General features: G+C 41.9%; 4 protein-coding genes across 4 annotated transcripts; 1 reads left to right on the top strand and 3 right to left on the bottom strand.

Annotated features, from left to right (window-relative positions):
- Positions 1-975: 975 nt before the first annotated feature.
- ch25hl2 (cholesterol 25-hydroxylase like 2) lies at positions 976-1,881 on the top strand (the record flags this gene model as incomplete). Its single annotated transcript, XM_083983478.1, has 1 exon — positions 976-1,881. One exon carries the CDS (start codon positions 976-978, stop codon positions 1,879-1,881), a length of 906 nt encoding a protein of 301 aa, XP_083839604.1.
- Positions 1,882-8,250: 6,369 nt separating this feature from the next.
- On the bottom strand, positions 8,251-10,110 carry f2rl1.2 (coagulation factor II (thrombin) receptor-like 1, tandem duplicate 2). Its single transcript, XM_083983737.1, has 2 exons — positions 9,993-10,110; positions 8,251-9,502 (listed from the first exon to the last, which is right to left on the bottom strand). Exons 1-2 carry the CDS (start codon positions 10,054-10,056, stop codon positions 8,406-8,408), a joined length of 1,161 nt encoding a protein of 386 aa, XP_083839863.1. The 5' UTR covers positions 10,057-10,110; the 3' UTR covers positions 8,251-8,405.
- Positions 10,111-11,997: 1,887 nt separating this feature from the next.
- On the bottom strand, positions 11,998-13,569 carry f2rl1.1 (coagulation factor II (thrombin) receptor-like 1, tandem duplicate 1). The gene is made up of 2 exons (XM_083983738.1): positions 13,483-13,569; positions 11,998-13,136 (listed from the first exon to the last, which is right to left on the bottom strand). The coding sequence occupies exons 1-2, from the start codon at positions 13,550-13,552 to the stop codon at positions 12,076-12,078; spliced, it is 1,131 nt and encodes a 376-aa protein (XP_083839864.1). The 5' UTR covers positions 13,553-13,569; the 3' UTR covers positions 11,998-12,075.
- Positions 13,570-15,544: 1,975 nt separating this feature from the next.
- LOC310995081 (proteinase-activated receptor 1-like) lies at positions 15,545-19,917 on the bottom strand (the record flags this gene model as incomplete). Its single annotated transcript, XM_083984010.1, has 3 exons — positions 15,545-16,758; positions 19,594-19,659; positions 19,851-19,917. The coding sequence occupies 3 exons, from the start codon at positions 19,915-19,917 to the stop codon at positions 15,545-15,547; spliced, it is 1,347 nt and encodes a 448-aa protein (XP_083840136.1).
- Positions 19,918-26,032: the final 6,115 nt, after the last annotated feature.

Here is a 26,032-nt window from a genome sequence, read left to right as displayed (position 1 = left end):
AAGTCAAATTATGAACTATTATTATTATATCCAATGCGATGGTGTCTGACTCTCTGGTCCCCGTTTAAATCCACACACCCTGATTTTCACTTTGATGTGTCAGTTGACGTCTTAATATAGAAGACATGGTATCACATGATTTTATTCTCCGACGCCATGGAAACGAGAGCTGTGGCCGGCCGCCGCTCTGGCTCAGTTATTGCAAAACTGAAATCTTACGTAAACATAAAAAGTCAGACTGAGCACAGAGAGCAACAACGGTCCAGCATCAGACAGGAAGTGCTTTTCAACTCATGTCTCATTTGACAGCTTGTCTGATGATTAATTACTCTTCTGGGCTCATTTTGTGTTTGTATGAATGCATGTGTGTGTGTGCATGTGTGTAGATGTGTGTGTGTGTGTGTGTGTGTGTGTGTGTGTGTGTGTAAGAGAGCGTGAGAGAGGCAGGGGTACAAACAAGCTGATTAACCACCATATAGGGTGAGAATGCATAAGCTGCTGTGGGTAAATGTATACAGAAATAATGTTTATTCCATTGATGTTCGCAGCTTCACCGCAGCATCCTGCGTGCGATTGGTGACAAAGTCAAATTCACCAGTAAGCGGAAGCTCTCTCTCCATGATCTGGGTCAAAAATGAGAGCTGTTGTGGCCTGGCTCCTGAGTCCTGGCTGCGGTCCTTGTGCCCATGAAAAAGAGCCTTTACAGAGCGCCTTCTTTTAAAATGCAGAGGGGTAGCGGTGGTGGTGGGGGTGGAGGTGGGGCTTGAACATACATAAGGGGCTAAGACAGTCCGCCAGTCCAATTTGGCACAACATCACCAGACAATTTGCCTGTTGCTTAACCTATACGACGAGGAAGCTGATTGGGTCTCTCCATTCGTTTAGCCTCTCTTTGTCCTCTCCTGGGGGGCTCGTAGGGAAGTAAATCCTCTTGGATCGGCCCCTCTTCTGGAGGAGAAACGCCGTGGTATAGTGATGAGCACAGGCGGCTTACTCAGAACTGAGGCTTTATCCTGGATGTCGGATGTGGCGAACGTGAGTGGGGGCCAGTCCCGGGACTTGGTCCTGCAGCCTGTTTGGGACTACCTGCACCAGAACCACCACGACCTCCTGAGGAGCCCCCTGTTCCCCGTGGTCCTGTCCGTCTCCACCTACTTCTTCCTGGTCGGGGTCTACACCGTGCTGGACCTGCTGGCCCCCGCCTGGCCCTGCATCAACCGCTACCGGCTCCACCCCGACAGGCCGGTCACCTGGCCGAACATCTGGACCACGCTGGGCGTCACCGTCTACAACCACCTGCTCTACATCTTCCCCGCCGCGGTCGCCCAGTGGCTGTGGAGGCCGCCCACGCCGCTGCCTCGCGAAGCCCCCACCCTGTGGAGCTTCTCGCTGGGCATCCTGGGCTGCATGGTGGTCTTCGACTTCCAGTACTACCTGTGGCACCTGCTGCACCACCGCGTCCCCTGGTTGTACCGCACCTTCCACGCCGTGCACCACCAGTACAACCAGCCCTTCAGCCTGGTCACCCAGTACCTGTCGGGCTGGGAGCTGTTCAGCGTGGGCTTCTGGGCCACCGTAGACCCCATCCTGCTGCAGTGCCACTGCCTCACCACGTGGGGCTTCATGGTCTTCAACGTCTACGTGTCCACCGAGGACCACTGCGGCTACAACTTCCCATGGGCCATGCACAACCTGGTGCCCTTCGGCCTCTGGGGTGGGACACCCAAGCATGACGCCCACCACCAGCGGCCCGGCACCAACTTCGCCCCATTCTTCTCCCACTGGGACTGGCTGGGGGGCACCCACACCGTGCCAGCCCCCTCGGGCCACAGCACTGCCATGACGGGAGAGCCAGACGAGATGAAAGGGAGAATAGACTAAAGAGCTTGAATTAATCCACCATTGACTCTCCGTCTCTCTTTTGCTCAGTCTGCCTCTTTTGTACCTGCTCTCATCTTGTTTTCCTCCCTCCTCTCTCCTGCCGGCCAGTTCTCCTCTCTGTCTCTTTCTCTGAACCTCCTTCTCTTTATTAAATTGACTCACTTTATTTTGAAATCCTCCACTGCTCCCTTCTAACAGAACATGGATACTCTCCACAGTTTAGGAGCTGATTGTCACTTTAACATGTCTCTCTGGTAAGTTGTTCACTGCAAAAACTCAAAATCTTTCCAAGAATATTTGTCCTTTTTCTTGTCAAAATTTCTCATTTCTAGTCAAAACTAATCTCTTTCCACTTAAAATTAGACTAATCACCTAAAAATCAACTTGTTTTTAGATAATTTTCACTTGTTTCAAACAAATTTTCACTTAAAGGTAGAAAAATCTGCCAGTGAAAGCTGAAAGTTTTTTGTGCTTGTATTACAAAAGAAAAACTTGCTCCTCTATCAGATTTTTCTACTTATTTCAAGTGAAAATATACCTGAAAGAAGTAAAAAGTGTCTAAAAACAAGCTACTTTTTATGTGATGAGTCTCATTTTTAGTATAATTAGATTTGTTTTGACTAGAAATAAGACAAATATTCTTGGTAAGATTTTTAGTTTTTGCAGTGTTGAGAAGAATTCAACTCTACTGCTGTGGTGCGTAGATTATCCTGTAGTTTGTGTTTTGTATTTTGTCTCTGTGTTATTCTCAGGTCCGTTTCAGTACATGTGTAACATGTTTTGAGCTACTTTGAAAAAAATAAAGTAAAAAAAAAACACTGTTTATTTGAGGTTTGCTCTGTTGAACCACTCACTCAGTGGCTCCAATTGAGAAGTGGCTGACAGTCGATGGTGTGATCTGTCAGGACGATTACACACACGTTAGCACGTACGATCTCCCTCTCTCTCTCTCCTCAGCGCCGACCCTCTCACTCACACGCATGAATGGGCGTCTTTTAGCTGCACCCCCAGAATGATGCGTGGGCGCAATACTAATCTATCATCCTCCCTTTTGGGGACAAAAAAAATGAATGCTCTTACTGGAAGAGTTCTTCATTCAACACAAACAAAAGCAGAAGATGTTTGTGATGCAAAATCTACAACTGTGAATGTATAAATTAGAGATTTGAAGCATGCCAGTGTTAGTTTTTTAGATCAATGTGCAAATCAGCAGGTTCATTCTGCATAGATTTCCTCATTTAATTAAGTTTTCATGTTATTTTTGACCTCTTTACCCTCATGGAAACTAGACTTTTCACTCACACATAATAAAACTTAAACAGATGAATCCCACTCCCTCCCAACTATCTGGAGCTACACAATTAAATTATGTTGACAGATTAGTAGGCAGGAATCTCACAGGAAATGCAGTGTTACAGCACAGTAGCTATAGTGTTTCTCTAGGTCAGGAGTCTCCACCTCCTTGTTGTCCACGTCTGTTTGGTTTCAACACGTCAGGAAACAATAAACAACGATGCACATATCAGAAACTACCTGAGGCTCAACTGTTGACATACTATATGATGAGATAAATCATGCAGCCTCGAGAATTCATTCAATAAACTCACACTCTATTCCCATGTCTGGTGATAGCATGTGTATTGTGTGTGTGTTTTCTTAACCTAAAAGATTGTGAAAAGACTCATTTCGACAGTTTGTGTGTGCAGTGAAGTTTGTACAACAGTGGTTTGTTGTGCAACATGCTGGCATGCTATGGAACAAACATTTAGCCTACCGTGCATATATGTTGATGTTGTGGTCACTGGGTTGTTGCAATTTAGAAGTGAGTTCAGACAATACGGTAAATGTTGCATGGCAGAAATGTGCAACACAAAACCACCACATGTACACTACATGTGTGTGACAGGAAGTTGACCCTCTGCGGTGCCTGTGGTGGGTTATCTCTGAACAGGGCCAGGCTAATTGTTAGCTTGTGCTAAATTAAGATAAGCTGGCCTCTGGAAGCTTATTATTTAGCATAAAGATATTAGCATATGTAAATATTTAAAAGTAATCAGACACATGTTATATAAATGTGTTTTTTGAATGTTTCCTATTTCCACAGCTAGCAAAAACCATGTATGGTACGGTCGTTTATTGGTTGTTTTCTATATGCTATAGGCTACACAAACTGGAAGAAGGACTTACTATTAACTGTCTTTGCTATTAAAGCAGAAGTAAGCAATCCGGTCGTTTTGGCTAACTTCTTGTCAGCCGATGGAGTTAGCAGTGCCCGCCCTCGTCCCTACGTCACCACATTCATGCGCATCCCTTGGCTGCACACACAGAGAGGACCGCCCCTTTATGCCGTTCTCTCTCCTCATTGGATAAAGGCTGTAGGATACAAGGAAAGTTTTCTCCTCGGCTTACAGCAGAGCAGTGACTGACAGACCCGTGTTTCGGACCAAACACTCAGGAGTGTTTGGCTCTGCTGTGAAGAGTTATATCTTCTGACGGCAATCACTTAGAACTAAGTGATTGCCGTCAGAAGATATAACTATTTAAGACTTATATTAACACAAACATTCTGCTTACTTCTGCTTTAAGTGATTTTAAGTTTTCAGAGATAAAAAAAAAAAAAAAAGCTGATGTCAGGCAGCGGATTAAGGTGAAACTGCTTTATTCAGTAGGCCTATTTCTTATGTAGACAAGGTCACCTCTGTGGATAATTTGGCTATTGATTAAAAAACATCATGACCAACTCCCATGATCCTACACTCCCTTATGACATCACTATGATTAAGCATTAGAAGTTACTCCGTGTGCATTTTAAGATAAGTTACCCAGTTACATAATCTAATGATGTGACTGACTGTCCATTCCTACAATACCAGCACTGCCTCTCACGGCCGCCATAGCAAAGCTGTGCCAGGTAAACGTGTAATAAGTAACGTGTCCTCCCGTTCATGGTCATAAACTCTGCTACAGCTAAAACGTCACTCGGCTGCATAATTCATGACGCATTCAAACTCCCTTCAGCAACTCTTACAAATCACAACCAAGGTCTCGGTGTTGACTCGACAGGTTTCACAACCTACTAACCTCCTCTAGCACACATATAGCCTACAGTATAATCTGCACTCCAACCCTTTCTCCTGGTGTTGTACTTTATTAAGCTGTTATTCACCATGTGATTCACCAATATATGTGTTTTTTTGTCCTACAGTCACACGGTCGGACTGAGGAATGTTTTTGAAAGGAGCTGTGTGTGAATGTAACGTGGCCGGGGAGTGGCCCTGCCCTGTCCCCTCACAGCTGCTTGACAAAACAAGAAGGTTTTTCTACTGAGAGTGCTGACAAAAGGTAAGACGACACTCCACGCAACAATCATTTACCTCTTCACACGGCCCACAGCTCTGCCACAACCGGTCGTTAAACAGGAAGCCATCAACCATTCACAGCCCTGTGTGTGTGTTTGTCCTATATACCTGGGGGAGGGTGGACTGTTTTGGGCGGGGTTGTTGCTTCAAACACATCTGCTCCTTATCTAGAGATCCTGAGGTCAGGGACACAAAAAACATCTTCAGTTAAGGTTTTTCCTTAAAGTATAAGTTCAAATAAAACATCCACCCTTAAGCTTTCCCATCGAAACAACAGGAGGATGAACAGGTACAAGCTAATACCTGTGAACAAACACTCTCCATGGAAACAGCTGAATTTGACTAAATGAAAAGTATCTCTCACTGATGCAAATTAACTAAGACATTGTTTTAAGAGATTATGTCCAAGTAAATCCCCTCAGCTAAGGAGAAAATAAACCTTAAGTGTCAGCTTTGATGGAAACTTTAAGGTGTTTTGTGCAACTGTCAACAAAACCTCTTTGTTGACACTAATCTGCTGTGTTTCTACTGAAAATAAAGAGCCATGACTGTACTACACATTATATGAGCTACAGGTATAAGTCAAAACCTACAGGAAAGTGGGCTGCAACATGGTCTAATGGTGAAACCGGTTTGAGAGGACGATCTGTTTGAACATGTCCTGCTATAACATTCCTGAGGCCCCTCTTCTCTTCTCTTCTCTTCTCTCGTCCTTGCTTCTTCCTCAGAAAACACGATCATTAACACCCGAGTGAACATTAACATGTGGCTTGAAAGAAACTGGTCTGACACTCAGGTCCTCTACAACACATTCCCCACATTCCTCACATTTCCATGAGGCACAGATAGTAATCCACGACAGTGAGTCACGTCTCCGTCCCCTCTCCCGGCTGCATGATATCAGCGAGGGCGGTGACTCACGACAGGAGAGGTTGTTGCACAATACTAGAAAACGAGTTTCACAGAAACTGTGTCATGTTGTTTCATCTTTTATTAAAAAAAATCTATATGTAACAATAATAACAACATTTTCTTCATCACTTCAAAACACGTCCACACACACAAGTGGCTTTAAAAAAAGAAATCAAAACCTGCTGCGGGAAGGGATGTGCTGAATAGGCAAGAGGAGATAAAAAGTCATAATTCATAAGGTTAGACACTTCTCTGTGCACAGCAGGTTAATATTACAGGAGTCATTGGCTTTAAATTCAGTAAACTAGTCAGTCAAAAGTACATTTGTCTGCCTTCTTTGCATTCACATATATGGGCGATTCTTCAACTAGGTGCACTTTTAGCCATGTGAACTTGAAAAAAAAAAAGTTATTCAAAACTGACCTAACACAGTCTCATAAGTTAAAATAGTTTGTCTAGTTTTAAGATCTGTAAGAGGACAAACTTAGATTACAAGGCAAATTGTTAATTTTGTACATTTTTTCTGATCTGCGATGAACAAATGTCATTTCCACCACATCTCAATATACAACTGTTATTCAATTATAAATAACTTATACCACTCTAAAACTATCTGAGACCCTTTTTGTAACTATGTTTTACCATTTTTTCCATAATACACAATAATCATACATTTATGAATTAAATAAATTCAATCTCTTAAGGACCAACTGCTGAATTGTACACCTGCTACATCTGGAATTTAATATTGCTTGGGTAGGGGCTTTTTAGAAAATAAATAACTTGAATTATTATGTAAAGTGGATCATGACCTTTTAAATTGTGGAGATTTCTTTTATGTGTGTTGAGAACTTTTACAATAATTTTTTAAAATGTCTTTGGTGGTGGAAATGACAGGGTGTTGTGGAAATGACAACAAATTAATGTGAATGTATAGAAACAGTAGACATTTATTTGAACATTTCTTAAACTGTCATTAAACAAAACCATCCCTGGTTGTAGTGTAGTCTAAAAGCCAATATCTAAGTTCCATCAAATAATAGATGACAAAAATGTATTTAGTCCCTATAGGCCTGTGACCTTTCTGCTGCTGTCTTACGTGGCATCTTAAAAAAATATAAATAAATGGAATATAACATATGATTATATTATTAATGTTGATTAATGTTAATTTAATATGTAATATTAAAAAATAACTACTCTCACAATCCATATCACTTGGACTTTAAGCATAAATGTCATTTCCACCACACTACTTTCTTTTCCACCACAGAGGATAATGTGGTGGAAATGATGGTGGTGGAAATGACATTTCTACAGTATTTTGTGAAAAAATGCAGACTAGCTTAACTGATTAGCTTTGAATTGATACTTAGGATTTCATGTATGCAAAATACACTTACTCAACTAAAAAAAAAAAACTTAAAAAAAACACCTATGAAGGTATAACATGTTTGGAAATGACGTGCAATAAATATATATACTGATCGAGCAACATTTATCTTAATTTTTCTTCAATAGTTGTTGATGAAATTGAAAATTCCCTCCATGTCCAACATGTGCTCTGATGTCAGTGTACATTGCCATAGAAACCATCCATACAATCTCTCAGAGAATTTTTTTAAGGGGACATTACAGTGCTGTGGTGGAAATGACCATGATACTGTGCGACAGCTATATTTTGGATAAAAAATAATATTGATGGCTGTCTTACATTAAACACTATAATGTGTTTTAGTTATTTTACTGATACTTAATTCAGGCACATTAGTAGTTTTCAAATAAATCACATTTTTAAACATTATTTTCATTGTTGAAGTTTAAAAGTCTGGGTGCGCGACAAGGGTAAAACAGTGATTTTGACACTTGTAAGAATGTTGAAAAGTATGAAAAAATTATAATAGAAAGGTGGTACATTTTTTCTAAGGTGGTTTTATTGTTAGTTTGACAAAGAAAGTGGAATTTATACAATATGATGTGTATTTTTTTAAATATGACCAAAGAACTTAAAAGTGCCCGTAGTCTAAGAATCACCCATATACACATATATCATATATTCATGTTTCACATTTCAGCACCAAAACCTCTTACCAGCAAAACCAGCTTCACATTTCAAGTTCATCTTTGGCCCCTTGATGCTTTTGAGGTTATTTGGTTTCAGTTTACAGGCCTTATGTCCAGTGTTGCAGTGTCCCAGTGCCACGCAGCTTTGTATGATGCTGCATCATCAGTATCAGTATCGGCATCGCCCGGCTAACAGCTGCTGCTCTGCGTGTTCCCGCTCTCCGATACGAACGACTTGCTCTTCCTGGAGTATTTCATGGAGCTGAAGGAAACCCTCATCCTCTCCACAGTCCTGCTGCTCCTGCACAGCAACGTGTTCTTCACGTGGTTCCTGAAGTCCTCCGACACAAAGTAGTAGATGAACGGGTCCAGGCAGCTGTTGAGGCTCGCCAGGCACAGCGTGGTGATGTAGAAGCCGTAGCCGTTGTTTATGACGCCGTCCTTCAGCAGCGAGTAGTGCACCACCAGCATGATGTTGCTGGGGATGAAGCACACGAGGAACGTCACCAGCACGGTGACGATCAGCAGCACGGCCTTCCGCCGGTTCTTGGACGCCGAGCTGTCGTCCATGCTGTTGCCCAGCGTCCGCAGCAGCAGGATGTACGCCACGACGATGACCACGCAGGGGACGAGGAACACCACCATGCCCATGAAGATGAAGTAGTAGTACGGCAGCTGGACGGAGGGGAACGGGTTCTCCACGTCCTTGATGATGTTGACGTCGTGGCAGGTGGTCACGTTGGGGTCTTTGAGCTTGGCGGTCTGGTCGTACAGGTACAGCGGCGTGGTGGTGAGCCAGATGAACGCCCAGATGGCCACGCACACGCCCACCGCCACCTTGTTGTTCTTCCTCTGCTGCGACAGCGGGTGAGCCACGACCCAGTACCTCTGCACGCTGAGGCAGGCGATGAACAGCACGGAGCAGTACATGTTCCCGTAGAAGAAGCCCACCACGACTTTGCACAGCGGCTCGCCGAAGGTCCAGTCGTTGCCGCCGAAGTGGTAGGCGATCTTCAGCGGCGTCCAGATGACAAACAGCAGGTCGGCCAGAGCCAGGTTGGCCATGTAGATGGACGACGGGTGCTTCTTCTTGGTCCTGAAGAGGAAGACCCAGACCGCCATGGCGTTGGCGGGGAGCCCGACCACAAGGACGATGATGTAGACAATCGGGAGGAAGACTGTGGTGAGGCCGCTCTTCAGCGTTTCTGCCGTGGCGTGGTCCACAACGACTTGATTTGAGTCTTCAGGGTCCACAACCCCGATGAACCCCCGTCCTTTAGATTTACCTTAAAATTAACAAAAAGAACTCATATTAGAGCTGAAACCATTGATTCAATTGATGAATTTATAGAATATAGATTAGAAACTGTTTTGATTATCAATAGGCCTATATGTTATTTTAGTAGAACAGAGAGCAAATTAAAGACCTTTTTAAAAAACAAAACAAAAAAACATATTTTATTGCTTTTTAGACTGAAACAGGCTATCAAATGTAGGCTATCACTGATAGATAAATAATCAATAGCTCTGCCTACATTTCCCGACATTCCTGTCTGTCTGTTCGGAAATAGACCGCGACCAAAGGTTATAAAAAACACTTCCGTCAATTATTCACTTCTTTATTCACATGCATAAACATTTACATGAAAACACCGGAACACGAGTAGGTTCTGATAATAATATATCGATATTAATCTGTTTAGATCAGACAAACTGCGTCACATTCAGCTCTTCATATAATAAAATAAAAACTGCAAGGTGGACTTCCGGGCTTACCTGCGACGGCTGAAGCTGTGAAGCAGAAAATCAACAGAAGCGTCAATAATCGATTTAAATCCATGTCTGTGCTCTTTGTTTCAACACGTATCCACTCCACTCCACTTCTCTTTCTGTGCTCGCGTCCCCGAAATGATCTCCTAAATGTCGGTTGACAAACTTCTCCAAGTGAGGAAGACACGCCCCGAGACTACCTGTCTGTGCGCGCGCTTACGTCATGCACGAGCGGGCCTGCCGCCTACCTGTCCTGTGATCAGAGGCTGGTGGCGAGTTTCCCCCGATAAAAGCAGGATGAGTCCAAAAATAGAAGCACAGATTAAAACTCAGCCCAGTAGAGACAAGGTGTGTCGATACTGTGTAACAGATTTACAATCAATGTGTCAATCAATTCACAAACAGCTTCTGGTTCAACGTTCAAGGTTTCATTGTCAATTCAACCATATAATAATATACAAATGAATCGAAATGCCGTTTCTCATTGTCCCACTGCCAGAAAAAATACAATACACAAGTCAGGACATTACCTAAGGCTAAAATAAAATAATAAAAAAACAATAAAGTGCACAACAGATAAGACATTATCTGTTTCAAGTCACACCTACACAGACAGTAAGTGCCAAAGTGTTTATTTACTGATTATGTGGGTCATTATTATGGGCTGCTGGATTTGTGTGGATCTGATTTCCACACTTCAGCTAATCTAAAATCTATTATCTATCATCTATAATCCATAACCTGCCATTTGTTTGTTCTTCAAACATGACAAAGTACTCAGGTCATGTTTTGTTTGACCTACAGCCTTAAACCCAAATATTTTCAGTTTTTTTATAATATGGGACAAAGTGAAGACACTAAACTCACGTTATTGATGTTATTGATAACCACTTTTGCTTAGAAAGTGATTGTAACAGAGTATTTCCATTATTTTATTACAGGATTTACACAGTGTGGCACAACAGATGTTAAACCTGTTTGATACTCAACTTAACAGTATTTAACATTATTAGATGACTAATGTGACATTCAACAGATACTGTTCTTTATCCTTTTCTATTGAAATTACATGAAATCAGTTCCTGTGTCAAGCTTGTTTGATTATTTTAAGGCCATGAACTCTATCTGCTTTTATCATATAAAAATAAAAGACAACAGTAACACTGACATCACCATGTTTTCCCTAATCTTGTATAAATCTGAACTGTTGTTTTTTATTCTACAAGCTCCAGACAGACTGCATATGTATAATAGTATATAAAGTATAAAACATAGAAAAACGAATTTTCTCAGATCTGTTTGGAAACTAAGACTGTTTTAGATCTATAGTCCAGCTCCTACTGTACTTTCTCTGTACAGTTTAATAAACCCCACCTAAACACACAAACTGTGATTTCGCCTTAAATAAACTGTAAATGACCAAAGTTCACACCTCTTCAAGTCATTTCAGGGAGGTAATGACATTTTCTACTCCTCCCTAATACAGAAACATTTCTGATGTGTTAACAAGCATTTAGACTCATGAATCCCACAAAGAATTGACTATCGTCTATTTTTTAAAAGATATATATCTTGTTGTAGTCTGACTTGGATCATAAGAGCAACACAAACACTGACTATAAAGGTTGAATGTCAGAGGTGTTGTGTCAAAATAAGGAACATGCAGCTCGACCTTTCCAACAGACTGTGATCACAGGTTAGGGGTCAGTGAACTAAACAGTGTCACATGGAGGCAAATACAGTAACTTTTATTGGCACACCGTAGAATATAGTCATACAAATAAACACTTACAACATAGATACATAACATTATGAAATTTGCCTATATGGACACCAAGGAGTTCATCTCAGTTAAATGACAACAGAAATGAAGACAAATGTTCATATCCCAGTGCATGAAAATAAAACTAAAAAACTCTGTGTGATAAAAACTTTGGTTATAAATGATATAAAAATACATTTATTTAAAAAGAACTGAGACAGCTCAGAGTTTCTCAGGAGGACGGGAAGGTGTCATCACTTCAGACGACTCTCCTGGAGGAAAATCTGCTTCAATTCAGCGTAACAAATAAAAGACGAGCTGAGCTGGTCAGCACTCGGAGCTCCGCGTGTTCCCTGAATCGGACGTGTAGGCGCTGCTCTTCTTGGAGAACTTGAGGGCGCTGAAGGAGACCCTCATCCTCTCCACCGTCCTCTCGCTCCGGCACAGCAGCGTGTTCTTCACGTGGTCCCTGAAGTCCTCGGAGATGAAGTAGTACACGAACGGGTCGATGCAGCTGTTGAGGCTCGCCAGGCACAGCGTGGTGATGTAGAAGCCGTAGGCGTTGTTGACGGCGCCGTTCAGCAGGAGGACGTAGTGCACCAGCAGCATGACGTTGCTGGGCGTGAAGCACAGCAGGAACATCACCAGCACCGTGACGATCAGCACCACGGCCTTGCGTCGCTTCTTGCCGATGGCCGGGTCGGACATGCTGTTCCTGAGGGTCTTCAGCATGAGGACGTAGGAGATGATGCACAGGACGGTGGGCACCACGAAGCCCAGAGTTCCCATCGTCAGGAAGTAGCCCGCCGCCATCTTCTCGTCACGGGGCCTGGTGACGTCGTGGCAGGTGCGGATCTTCAGGTTGGCCACGCGGACCTCCTGGTCGTACAGGTAGAGGGGGATGGTGAGGAGCCAGACCACCACCCAGATTGCGATGGAGACGCAGATGGCCAGGCGGTTGCTGCTCTGCCGCCGGGACAACGGGTAGACCACGGCCCAGTAGCGCTGGATGCTAATGCACGCGATGAAGGCGATGGAGCAGTACATGTTGCCGTAGAAGAACGCCACCAGCACTTTGCACAGGCCGGACCCGTAGATCCAGTCGTTGCCGTTGAAGTGGTACGCGATCTTCAGAGGCACCCAGATCACGAAGAGCAGGTCGGCCATCGCCAGGTTGGCCATGTAGATCGCCGACGGGTGCTTGGTCTTGGTCCTGAAGAGGAAGACCCACACGGCCATGGCGTTGGTGGGCAGCGCCACGACAAAGACGACGATGTAGACGATGGGGAGGAAGACGGTGGTGAGGCGGCTGCTCAGGACCTGGTAGGCCTGGGGGGTGACCCACAAGCCTTCGTTGGTCTCCGTGCCCGAGAAGCCTCGCTCTTGTCCTGAGGTGCAACATGAAAAAACACATGAAAAGCAGAAGCGAAACCGGTTTGGACTCACACAACACACGACACATAACATGACCCAGTTTCTTTCAGCCTCCAGCACTTAGACAACCACAGCTCAGCTTGACTCGTCTTTGTTAAAATGATCCATGTGATTATTTCTTACTGTCAAACAAGACAATTAAAACTAAAGACGACCAGAACCAAAACACAACACACCAAACAAACAAGGCCTGTACTCGACGGTTTTTTTTTCTTTTGTTTGTTTTTTTTTAATCCTCAATCTCTCAGTGCTGAATATTTCAAACAACAACAGCGCTGAAAACAAAAGAGCACACTTTACCTTGCATAAAGAAGCCTTGAACGCAGCACGACAGCAGGAGCAGCTGGAGCCATCGCGACCTGAAGCTCATGGCTGCGGATATTTGGAGTCAAGCCCGCGGGTGCGGTCGGACCTCTCTGTGCTCAGCTGCAGCTCCGGTGATCCGCGTCATAACAGCAGCAGGTTTTGCCACCTGTGTGATGTCATCCGGTCAGGTGACTGCGCGTGGCCACACTTAACACGACTCAGACAGACACGCCTATCAGGATGTTGTCGGCGGTTCAAGTGTGCAATTCTTTCTTTCCTTCCCCTATTTTCGTCACGTTATGTGATGTCTGCTGATCAATATCAGATAAAACCTGATTGAATGTGACCGTTATATGCCAGTAAATATAACTAATGGTAATTTAAAACATAATAAGCTATCATATATCAAGAGTGAAGTTGCCATAAATGTCACCTACAAGATGATTTATTATTATTATCACACATTCACATAATCCGGGTATTTAAAGATATAGCCTAAGATTACACATGATTAAATACTCCTAGTAGAATTTATATATCCATTTAAACTTTTTTATATGCTAAATATATGTTTAGAGCTAGGCTCTGAATTGTATTTGTAGCTTATAAACACTTTTCTGTAATGTATATAATAGCAACATGCTATAGGATTTATACTTTAGGTCTACAATGTAAGCATATACAAATACACACAATTGCTTCAGTTTGATCTAATATGTCAACAAATGGCATTAATCCAGTTTCTAACAGGTTTAGAATATAGTGTTATTACATATTCAATATGTAAATCTTAGTATAGTTGCCCTCCTATTGTGATTATTTTATCAATTTAAAATAAATGTTTAAGCCTCATAATAACACAATTTGAGAAACACAGTAGTATCGAGGTGAGGGTATTTCCTAAACCTTTTTGTGTGATGACTGTGTTTACATGCTCACCAGTAGGCTACCCTGTGACTGGGCCTGTTGTGGTGTATTTTTAGAAAGATCTTATCCCAGTTTTGAGGAACTCAGCTAGTTTTTTCTGATAGACGGCAGTTGCCAGGAGATAAACATCATATCCAGGTTACTGAAAAAACAAAACACACGATCAGAGACCATGATTCATTTCACCTGATAAAGTCTTAAAGGGCAGCTCAAAACTCAAAAAAGGGACAATAATGCACTTACCGTATATAGAAGAACTTGCATGATCTCATGAAGAGTTTTCCTTCACATGTAAATCTGTGTGTAGGTGTGTGTGTTAAGTGATATGTTACTGCATGAATGCACAAATACAGTAAATGTGTGTGAAAAGCAGCCAAACAGTCTTTAGTGATTTAAAATCTTGAGATTATAACGCCACATCCATCTCCTCACCATCAATATCTTATTTTTCGTCACCTTAAAGAAGCTGAACATTGACAAAACCAAATGTAAAACACTCCCTGTCATTTCACCAAATAGCTATAAAGTAATTTGACTTTTATTTTAACAAAAACTCATGAGTCATTTGGTTTCGGACTGTCTGATTAATCAATATAGACATCGATACGCCACAGTCAGTGCGTCAGAGGTGATTCAGTCTGTTCATTTTCATTTTTAGTTAATCAGCGCTATCTGCTGGAAGAAGGAAGAGTCTTGACAGAGGTGTGTAGAGTGACAGTTTTATATTCAGCACTGCACATTGTACACCAGTAGGTGGCAGCGTACACCTTATAACTATAAGTGATGCATTGTTCACATAGTTGTTTGTGTCTATAAAACTCTACAGGAAAAAAGAGAAGAAATGTTGTAAGTTCATGTTTCAAAAAAAAGTACAAAGTAAAACGAGTGCCTGAAAAAATAAGCTTTTCTCTAGAATAAGATACAACAAACTTAATTAAACGTAACATGTATAGACTTGTGTCATAAGATTTTGTACATATGGTGCAAAAATAAAAGCATTTCAACTGGGACGTTACATCTCGATATTCGACATTCCTTTACAATGATGAGAGAAAAACATATAAGCTATAACATATAAATCCTTCAAAGAGAGTAAGTGAAGTGGTGCTTATCCTACTACTACAACTACTCAGACCAGTAATTTCTTGCACTGGCTGTTGAGGTTTGTTTGAGAGTCCACTTCAGTGACTGTAGTATTGTTTTTGGAGCTTTGTGTTTGTCTGGATTTGAGAATCGGTCTGGCGCTGGATCTGCATGGATCAGATGAGGTTTGACTGATGCCACCGCTCCCTGAGATCTTGTGACACCCCAGGGCGCTGGCCAGTTGTTCCTGGCACTGGGACGATCCAAAGTAGTAGAACAAAGGATCGAGGAGGCAGTTGAGACTTCCCAGACACATAAAGACCAGATAGGCAGCGTAGGAGCCGACGGGGCTGTCCAAGTTCTTGAGGTCTGCAGTGTACTGCAGGTAGTGGGCAAGCAGGAGGCAGTTTGTGGGCGTGAAGCACAGCACGAATATCACCAGCACTGTGACAGACATCACCACGGCTCTGTTTCTTCTGCGCGAGCGTCCTATGATTCCCTTTGGGACCCGGCTGAGAGACCAGATCACACGAGCGTAGGATACTAGGGTAACGAGCAGCGGCAGGAAGAAGAGGGCGCAGCTCAGGGTGGTGAAGTAGATCCTGAAGTTCCAGATCAGCTCGTGAACAGGTTGGACGTCGTGGCACGTGGTGATGTTCAGCTGACTGAGGTGGTAGGTCTGGTCGGAGAGGACGAGGGGCACGGTGCCGACGAGGGACAGGATCCACATGGCTGCACAGGCCATGATGGAGTTCCTCGGCTTCCTCCAAGACAGAGAGTCAATGGGGTAGACGATGGCGAGGAGACGGTCCACGCTGATGCAAGCTATGAGCAGGACAGAGCAATACATGTTCCAGTAAAAGGCTGCGGTGACCACGCGGCACATGAGCGGCCCGAACACCCAGTTGTTGCCATTAAAGTGGTAGAAGATCTTGAAGGGGAGCAGCGCGGCAAAGAGCAGGTCCGCACAGGCCAGGTTCAACATGTAGATCACCGCCGGCTTCTTGGGCCGGATCTTCAGGGAGAAGGCCACCACGGTGTAGATGTTGATGGGCAGACTGATGAGGCAGACCACGGTGTAGAAGGAAGGGATGAAGATGGTGGACACCGGGCCGGTGAGGAACAGCAGAGCCTCCTCTGAGACCTCCAGCCTCCGGGAGCCAGCTTCTGGGAGGGGGCTGGTATTATTATTCTCCACGACAATTACATAGTCATCAGGGTACCGCCCGGGAAAGGATAGGCAAATCTTGTTTATGGGGTCTGAAGAAAGAAAAAGAGTCAGAGAGCGTCCAGATATAGGCCAATAACAGTTAAAGACTGTTTAATCAGGCTGTTAATACATATTTTTATTCACATTACCTGTAGTTACCTGTAGTTACCTGTTGTAACTAGTGCTCCAGAAAGAAGCTAAAAGACAATAATAAGGTGTGGGTTTCTCAGGAAATGAAGAGGTGTCTGTGTGAGAAAAGGGCTGCCTTTGCTCATGGAAATATGACTGTTTTTAAAGAAAAAAGAAGAGAACTAAGAGTGATTATTAAAAAAGCTAAACAACAACATAGAGATAAAATGGAGAGTCAGTTTGTTACAGGGGATGCTCGTAAGGCATGGACCAGTCTTAATAACATGATGGGTAGAGAGATCAGGAAGCAACATTTACCCCTCAGTAACAGTTCATTTGCAAATGAATTGAATCAGTTTTTTAGTAGGTTTGATAAAATTATAGATGGGGCTGGCCCTGATCAAGTATCTAGCCCTGTCTGGAATACCATCATCCTAAATGAACAGGAGATAGCTAGCAGTCTTGCCAGGGTTAACCCTCACAAAGCACCTGGCCCAGACGGTCTAAGGGGGAGGGCCATAGCTGGGTGCAGTTACCAACTCAAAGGTGTTTTTACTAGACTGTTCCAAACCTTACTCGACACACACACAGTCCCGGTTTCATGGAAGGAAACCACAATTATCCCAGTACCTAAAAAGTGTAGACCTGTCCTACCAAATGATTTTAGACCTATTGCTCTTACCAGCATTCTATGTAAATGCATGGAAAGGGTAGTATTGGGTCGCTTAGCAAACTCACATCTGCTAGACAGCCTACAGTTTGCCTATAAAGCAAATAGAGGTACTAAGGATGCCACCTTAGCCCTCCTTCACAAGGTCAGTAAGCATATTCAACATTCAGAGGCCTATGCCAGAATTTTATTTATTGATTTTAGTTCAGCTTTTAATACTGTCAGGACTGACATTCTTTTAAAACGCCTATCAACACTTGACACAAATGGTCACCTGATATTATGGATCAAGGATTTCTTAACAAATCGACCTCAAAGAGTCTCTGTACAGGGTAACATGTCTGATGAAATTATCTTAAACACAGGAGTGCCACAAGGCTGCGTTTTGTCTCCCGTCTTATTTTCAATCTATATTAATGAAATGCAAATCTGCGATAGTCAGTTTAGTCTAATTAAATATGCGGACGACATGGCGCTGGTGGGTCTAATGGTCAATGGAAATGGGGATTTGGAGAAGGCCTACTTTGATCATATACACCGCCTTGTGGCCTGGTGTGAGGAGAGCGCCCTCCTCCTAAATTCCACTAAGACCAAAGAACTTGTTGTGAGGGCCAAGGCTGGACAACTTACATGTCAGCCAGTTAAAATAGGAGGCCAAGATGTTGAGATAGTCAGTAGTTTTAAATATCTTGGTATCATCTTAGATAGAAATTTGAATTTTATTGAACACACTGACCACATTTTCAAGAAAGCAACCCAGAGACTGTTTCTCTTAAGGAGACTTAACAGCTTTGAGGTTAGTAGGAAAGTGCTGAAGACGGTCTACACCAGTCTGCTGGAAAGCATAATCTCATACAACATCACATGTTGGTATGGGAACCTGGGGGCCAAAAGCAAAAGTAAACTTACAAAAATTATAAACACAGCTAGCAAAATCATACTGAACCCCCAGAGGCAGCTAGGAGAAATTTACATGACTCAGACTAGGAGGAAAGCCTCACAGATAGCCCAGGATCCTTTACATCCTCTAAATCATGCATTTGAAAGACTTCCATCAGGAAGGAGATTCAGGGTCCCTGTATCAACAAGAAACATTTTTAAGAAATCCTTTGTACCTACATCAATTGTCCTGCTAAACCAAATTAAACCAAATTAACGAATCAATCAGGATCTTTGATATTGAGAGCTGTTTATTTATTTTATTTTTCTTCATTATTGACTACTTATTTTACTCTTATTTATTCATTTATTTATTTATTCACCTGGATCCTTTTATGCTTCTTAACAGACGGGAAAGGTGTGGGAAGCTCTTGTGTGTCCTGTGTCTTGTGTGTTTTTGTGTATCCTATTGTGAATGACCATGTCTGTTTTTATCTTGTATGAGGCCAAAGATGAATTTCCACAGCAGTGGACAATAAAGATTTCAATTCAAAGACGAGATAGGAAACTATACTGAGATGGTTTTGAGTTCTTCAAAATTCAAATATATCTTCTTATGGATCAATACATAGCCTAATATAAAACACAATAAAAAGTGTAAATTATAAGAATCTTAAGTCACTTTTTTTGTAGAAAAAATTTACTGGCTGCAGAATCGCAAACAGAAATATTTTTTAGTTTTCTACTATAGTAAATTGAATATCTAATCAGAATATCAAACAATTGACATAACTTTTGTTTTAAGTCAAATTGAACAACTGATAGAGAGTAATTGTCATTTGGAACAAACAATAAATAAACTAAAGATCAAAAAGTGATGTGCAAATATTTTTGTATACATTTATTGGAGGATTAATCAGAATGAAAGATTAACCCTGCTAATAAACCAATGATACAAATGGTAATTGTTCAATTATTCTGAGTCTAAACAAGAAACACTAATTAGTTGGAATGTAATTAAAATATTGCTATATTAGAGCTAATAGAATTAGCTGATTTATCAATAATCAGCTGCTTTTTTTTTGTCATAAATCAGTTCAGTAACATAAATACGTTTCAAGGCATGTTAATGTACAACACAAAATGATAATAAACAATGTTAAGCACAAGCACAGAAGTTGTTTTAAATGAGAAACCATGCTCTTACCTACATCCTGAGAGGTCAAGACCTCCACAGATTCATAGTGACCCCAATCCATTCCCGCAACTGTTCCTACATAAGGCGGCAAACATCAGCAAAACAGAGGATTAATGTTCCATCAGTTAGGCTAACTTACATTGCAGCACGCAGCTGAAATTGGCAGCCGTGGTGGCCTTGTCAGTGATCAATCCACATTACACAGATTAAAGAAGGGGAAAGGCTGAAAGCCCCCCTCAACCCCCCATTGGCACCCCTGCTCTTACCATTCTCGGTTGCAGCTGAGACAGCACATGCGCAGACCAGGACCCCCAGGAAAGTTGGTGGAAACATTTTACTGGAGAGAAAAATAAAGTGACGATGGGAGAAAAATAGGTAATTTTTTTGAGAACGTGTTCAAAATGTTTAATCTGCGTCGAACTCTGCATGTGTCTCCGACCTCCTCCAGACCCTTTCTGCTTCTGCTCACGAATTAGTCTGAGTGTGTGTCCAGTCCCATCACACTGACAGCCAATCAGATCATGAGCTGTCTTGTTTTTGGTGAAAATATCTGGTCCCTGTAAGGAATAGGGATAGAAAGCAAAAACATAGATGGGTTTATTATGACACTGTTAGTTTGTCTGAGGAACAGCCTCATTTGTTCAGTTTATTTAAGGCTTATAAAAGTGCACAGCAGCCATTGGGACCCACTCCAACAGCCTCCTTTTATAGGCTGAAACTGCAGTGTTGTTTCTGAATCTAATAACAGAGTGAAGATTTATACATATTTAGGGCCACGGGCCATCGCACCGGGCACTGGCCCCTACAGCTATGAAATAGCTTCGCCGGTCCGCTATTGGGAAAGGACCCAGAGTCTTGTGGCAAAGTTTTTGTGGTCGGGAAAACGACCTAGAATTGGGGGTACGGTACTTCAGCAGGGCAAACAGCTAGGGGGATTTGGGTTGCCCAATTTTAATTTTATACTATTTATCATTTATGTTCCGCCCTTTAAGAAACTGGTTCTTTCAAGATGTGAACCCTTCGTGGCTCCAGATGGAGCAGGATATTGTTTCTCCTTACAAATTGGAAGAATTAACCTTTTGTGGTCTACCCTCCAGATACTGTCAAACAAAATTTGGCCCTATAGTCGCCCATTCTATACGGATCTGGCGGGAAGTGGAGAAATTGGGTGGCTGGGAGATGCAGTGGCACACGCAGACACCAATTTTTAGAAATCAGCTGCTATGCTTGGAGAGGAAACCAATTATTTATTCCCCATGGTCTAACTCTGGTATCCGTATTTTATCTCATATTATAGACGACAGAGGACTTAGGTCATATGAAGATCTCAAGAGCTTATATAACCTACCCAGATCTTCCTTTTATTTTTATTTACAGTTGAGACATGCTATCTTAGCTCATGGAGTTCCATGTAACATGCCTCTTCTCGAACATCCCCTTCTCAAGCTTTTAGGCATGGAATCTAAATCCAGAGGTCTGGTATCCACTCTGTATCAAAAAATACAAGAAGCTAAAGGCCATACACTGGGGGTGACCAAAGTGTGGAATGTTGATTTGAAGGAATATAACCAAGTTATTGATTGGAAGAGAGTATGGGGAAACATTAAGATTACGTCACGGAATTTCAATTATCAAATGATTCATTATAAATTTATTCACAGATTTTATTTAACACCCAGGAAACGCTGCCAACTTCAACTTTGCTCCACTCCCACTTGCCCCTTGTGTAACCGTAACCAAATAGGAACTTATTGTCATATGATGTGGCAATGTCCGGAGGTGGAGCTTTTTTGGTTTCAAGTAGCATCCCTGATGGGAGATATAATTGGGATCAGCATACCGTGTAATCCGATTGTTTTGCTGCTAAACGATGACTCTCAATTAGTACTTAAGTTTACTCAGAAGAAACTACTTTTCTTAGGCCTGACGGCAGCTAAGAAGATGTTAATACAGAGGTGGAAACCGCCACACACACTCAATATCTCTCGATGGACTGCCTTACTGTACGACATTACTTCTCTGGAGCTTTCGATTGCTCGATCGAATGGGGCTATAACGAATAGCATTGAGGTCCTGTCTAAGGCATTGGAGAAGATTAGACTTAAGTTACATAGACAAAACTGGTTAGTCGATAGGTCTTAGTCCCCCATGTATGAACTATAAAAGTGTATGAAGATGTCTGGGTAAATTTGTGCATAGGGAATTGGGAGTTAAGGGGTACCTGTATGGTATGTTTGGTATGTATGTATGTTGAATATTTGGGGGATACTACTGGCAGTGTGAACTGATAAGATCACCCTTATCTCAGGATGGTCATTTTTATTTTTTATTTTTATTTTTTACTATTACTTAATTATTTATTTCCATTATTACTGGTGTACTCTTTGGACATTTGTTAGTAGAAGAGGAGAGGGACAAGGGGACTTGACACCTCTGTGTTAATTAATTGAACTGTATGTGATGTACTTCCCCCTTTATGTTCAGAGACTAAATCCAGCAAGGGGAAGGGGAGGGGAGGGAAATAAGCCAGAGGGGTAGGGGTGGTATGGGTGGGATAAGGGTGGGACAATAGCCCACATGGTTATGACATACTCATTTTGTATATGATGTATGGTGGTATATGTACGATGTACGGTGGTGTATATATATATATATGATTTAAGGTGGTGTATGTATATATGTCAATTAAGTAACTGTGAATTTGATTTAATGTGGGCATATTGTAAAACGGGCGGGGGGGATGAAATAATAAAAACTTGATCACAAAAAAAAAAAAAAGAAATAGCTGCAGGGACCAGTGATTTTTTCTTACTTATTATTATTTTTCTGACTTCCGGACGACTTTCGGTTCGCTACTAGTCCTGCAACTCGAAGAGTTATATATCAAAACATGCGTCTTGATCGGGATTGGTGTGCTATTACTTTTCTCAACAGTTTACAAATTTAAAAAAAATTAAAGAAAAACTGCGCAAAATTTTTGCATTGAAGTCAATGGGACGGGCGGAAAAAAAAGAGCTAAAAAGACCAATCATTGGAGTTTAACAAACGTACTGCTCAGGCATACTTTCACCTATAGAGACTTCATTTAAACTTTAAACAGTAGACACAAGTCTTGTGTATTGGCGTATTACTCCACGTTTTGATAGGTCATATAGTTTTTGATCAATCCCTGATCAATGACCATGATCATTTTTGGAGAAATTATGAGATGCACGGAATGTTCGTGTCAGAGTGGGTGACATCATCAGTTAGAGTGGGAGAAAGCCCAGAAAAACTCCAGATTTTTTCTCTTTCCACACTCAGTCCAGCCACAATTTACATTCTACACACATAATTTTTTCAGAAAATTGTAGACAAACTTGTTCTGTCTCTCACCATGTGCTCAAAATATCAGAGAGACTTACAGAATTTACAGAATCAGCCTCTGAGTGCGGCCACGTCTGTCTCTGCTCCTCATTGACTCCAATACAAAGATTTTCTGAGAGAAGCAGAACGGCCTGATGTTTTAAAACTGCCAGCGTCGCCAAAATATTTACTGTAGAAACACCAAATCGTACCAAATTTTTCAGGAAGTCCTTAGAGCACCGTTGATCTGTGTTTTGTTCTGATAGGAGTTACCGTTTTGTCACAGGAAGCCTAAATGCGAGACCGGTGCAGAGGCAGAAAATCACTCTTTTTCTCCACGTTTCTGTCTGCCTCAGCCTGGGGGGCCCCTATCGTCATTGGCAACCAGCTCAAGTTGTCATGGTAACCTCTGTGATTCTCAGGCCAGAGCTCGTTAACTTCATAAACAATCCACCTGGCGCTCGTTTAAATGTTTGTAAACACATACACACAGCTAAATCAGACTGATACAGGATGTTGCTCCCTGTTGTACTTAATTGACTTCTCTCTCAAAGCTCTGTGCTCATTATGGGCTGCTTTTTTTCCTTTCTTTTTTTAAACTTTTATACCATTGCTTCAGGCCCCTTCATCAGGTTTAGTTCAAGTCAAACACAACCACACACACCAACACACACAGGTAGCTTCATGTGATTACAGTTACAGACACACACCCATCAAAACACACAGGTAACGTACACATGCGCGCGTATGCGCGCACTCCTCTCCCACACACACCCAAACACACACAGGTAACTTCATGTGATAAAAGTTAGAGACACACACACACACACACACACACACACACACACACACACACACACACACACACACACACACACACACACACACACACACACAGGTAACCTAATATTACAGCTCCTCCATATCAGTGCTTATAGAAAGATGATCATGTGTCTGATCAGCTCTGTCTTGACCTTAAGGGTGTGGGTTTGATTCCCATGTTGACAGAGATGGTAAAACCGGCAGTAGCCCCGTGGCTCTTTCAAAATTTCCCCAGAGGAAATTTTCTAGTTCAAATATGTTCTTCATATTTAGGTTGGAGACTTTTCATGTTCAGATTTTCCACAGATATAGTCTATAGAACAGTAGGCTACACAACGGTACATACAGTTTGTGTGCCATTACCTCTCCAACGTGAAGCAAGATCCCTAGAGATGCTTAAGTGCTTCCTTTGTTTGTAGCAGACAAAAACCAAACCACATCAGATCAACAGTAAGATGAGCTGAAACCATTAAAATGACCAATGATGGCGTAGACTGGAATTCCAATTTGTGGCCTTTATTTATGGAGATAGTGAAAGCAGGATGAGCTCGGAGCTGTTTGACTCATTTATCCTTTGCTTTGAATCCACTGGGACTCAATTTGTGAGCTCACCGCCAGGACAAACTTACTTCCTTACACAAATATTATTCAGGAACAACCTGTTTTTTTTTTTTTTTGTTTAAACCAATTTGATTTGAAGAGGTGAGATTCTTTCAAGATTAGAGGCTTTCTTTGGCATTTTGAGAGATAGCGGGTAATCACTTTGAGAAGCAGATTGATGCTCTCCTATCTGTGTGTGCAGGAGAGTTCACACTTTTCAAGTTCACACATTAACACATCACATTGTTCCTGGAGTCGGTTTCCACTACAGGTTGGGCAGACAATCAGGGGAAAGTCGAAGCCGTGGCCCTGATCTGTCAGAGAGTTGTTGTTACAGTTGCTGCTGCAGAGGGACACATTTCATTCATCATTGGTTTTTGGCTCTCTCTGGCTCTGCTAATGCTAATGCTAATGTTACCAATAGCTCTTTATGAGAGGTGTAGGCTAAACTGAGGCTACAGTTAGCTTTTGCTACGTTAGGACTAAAACCTCCTTATCTCACAGGAGTACCCCAGGGATCCGATCGGTCCCCTTATATTTACATCTTGCAATGTAATATTATAGTTTAATTTGCATTTAGTAGCATTTCAAACATCATCTTCTTTTCTACTTATTTTGATACATATTTAAAACCATTCACATGCAAAAAAAAAACATGTCCACTTGTTGTATGAGAAACAAATCACATTAAAAAATTAATAGGCTAGGGGAGACCGGTGATGGTTGTAACATTCTTCATTGTTGTTACAACTAATCAGGACCCTTGTAGCCATTATTTAGCTAGCTAATAACTAAAACATTAGCACTAACAACTTGCATGAGGGATATCTACAGTAAACATGATGTAAGTTTGATGAGTTTAACTACAAAGCAGGCGATACCATATCAAAAATAAATGAAGTTTTAAAAAACAAACACTATCATGGCTCAAAATTAGTTTTTTTTACTTTTAAAGTTGTGGCCACAGGGTGCTACTTCCTCACACATGGAAATAGGACTAAATTGAGCAGAGTCAATCAGATGATTCTTAACTTGTTCCTGATTGGAGAACTTGGAAGTGTTAAAATTGACCCACGTTACAACCAAATACGCACAGCAGCTTAGGTCTAAACTGGAAATGGGCCAAACAGTCTTTAGTGAACATGTGTGATTTAAAAACTCAAAAATATAGCCTAACTCCACATCCATCTCACATCCACTAGTGGCTACCATATTTTTTTTTGTCAATAACACTGGACATTGACAAAAAGCAAATGCAAAACACTCTATGTCATTTCAGCAAATAGCTATGAACTAACATTTGACTTTTATTTAACAAAAACTCATGAGTCATTGGATTTTGGACTGTCTGAATAATCCATAATAATAAAGATGGTTCGTCACTGCCCAGTGGAGCATATTTCTCAACATCAATACACCACAGTGTGATAGAGGTGATTCCGTCTTTCCAGTTTTATTCATAGTAAATCAGCGCTATCTGCTGGAAGAGGGAGGAGTCTTGACAGCTGGTGTATAGAGTGACAGTTTTAATACGATACACATTCAGCACTGCACATTTTACACCAGCAGGAGGCAGCATACAACTAGTAACTATAGTGATGCATTGTTCACATAGTTGTGTCTATAAAACTGTCACAATGAGAACATCCATCTTGAAACAATAGGAGGTAAAAAAAAAAGA

Source organism: Trachurus trachurus, assembly GCF_905171665.1.
Source record: "Trachurus trachurus genome assembly, chromosome: 12".
Classification (NCBI taxonomy): domain Eukaryota; kingdom Metazoa; phylum Chordata; class Actinopteri; order Carangiformes; family Carangidae; genus Trachurus; species Trachurus trachurus.
Note: the sequence above shows the minus strand (reverse complement) of the source record. Positions and strands in the feature narration are given on the sequence as shown.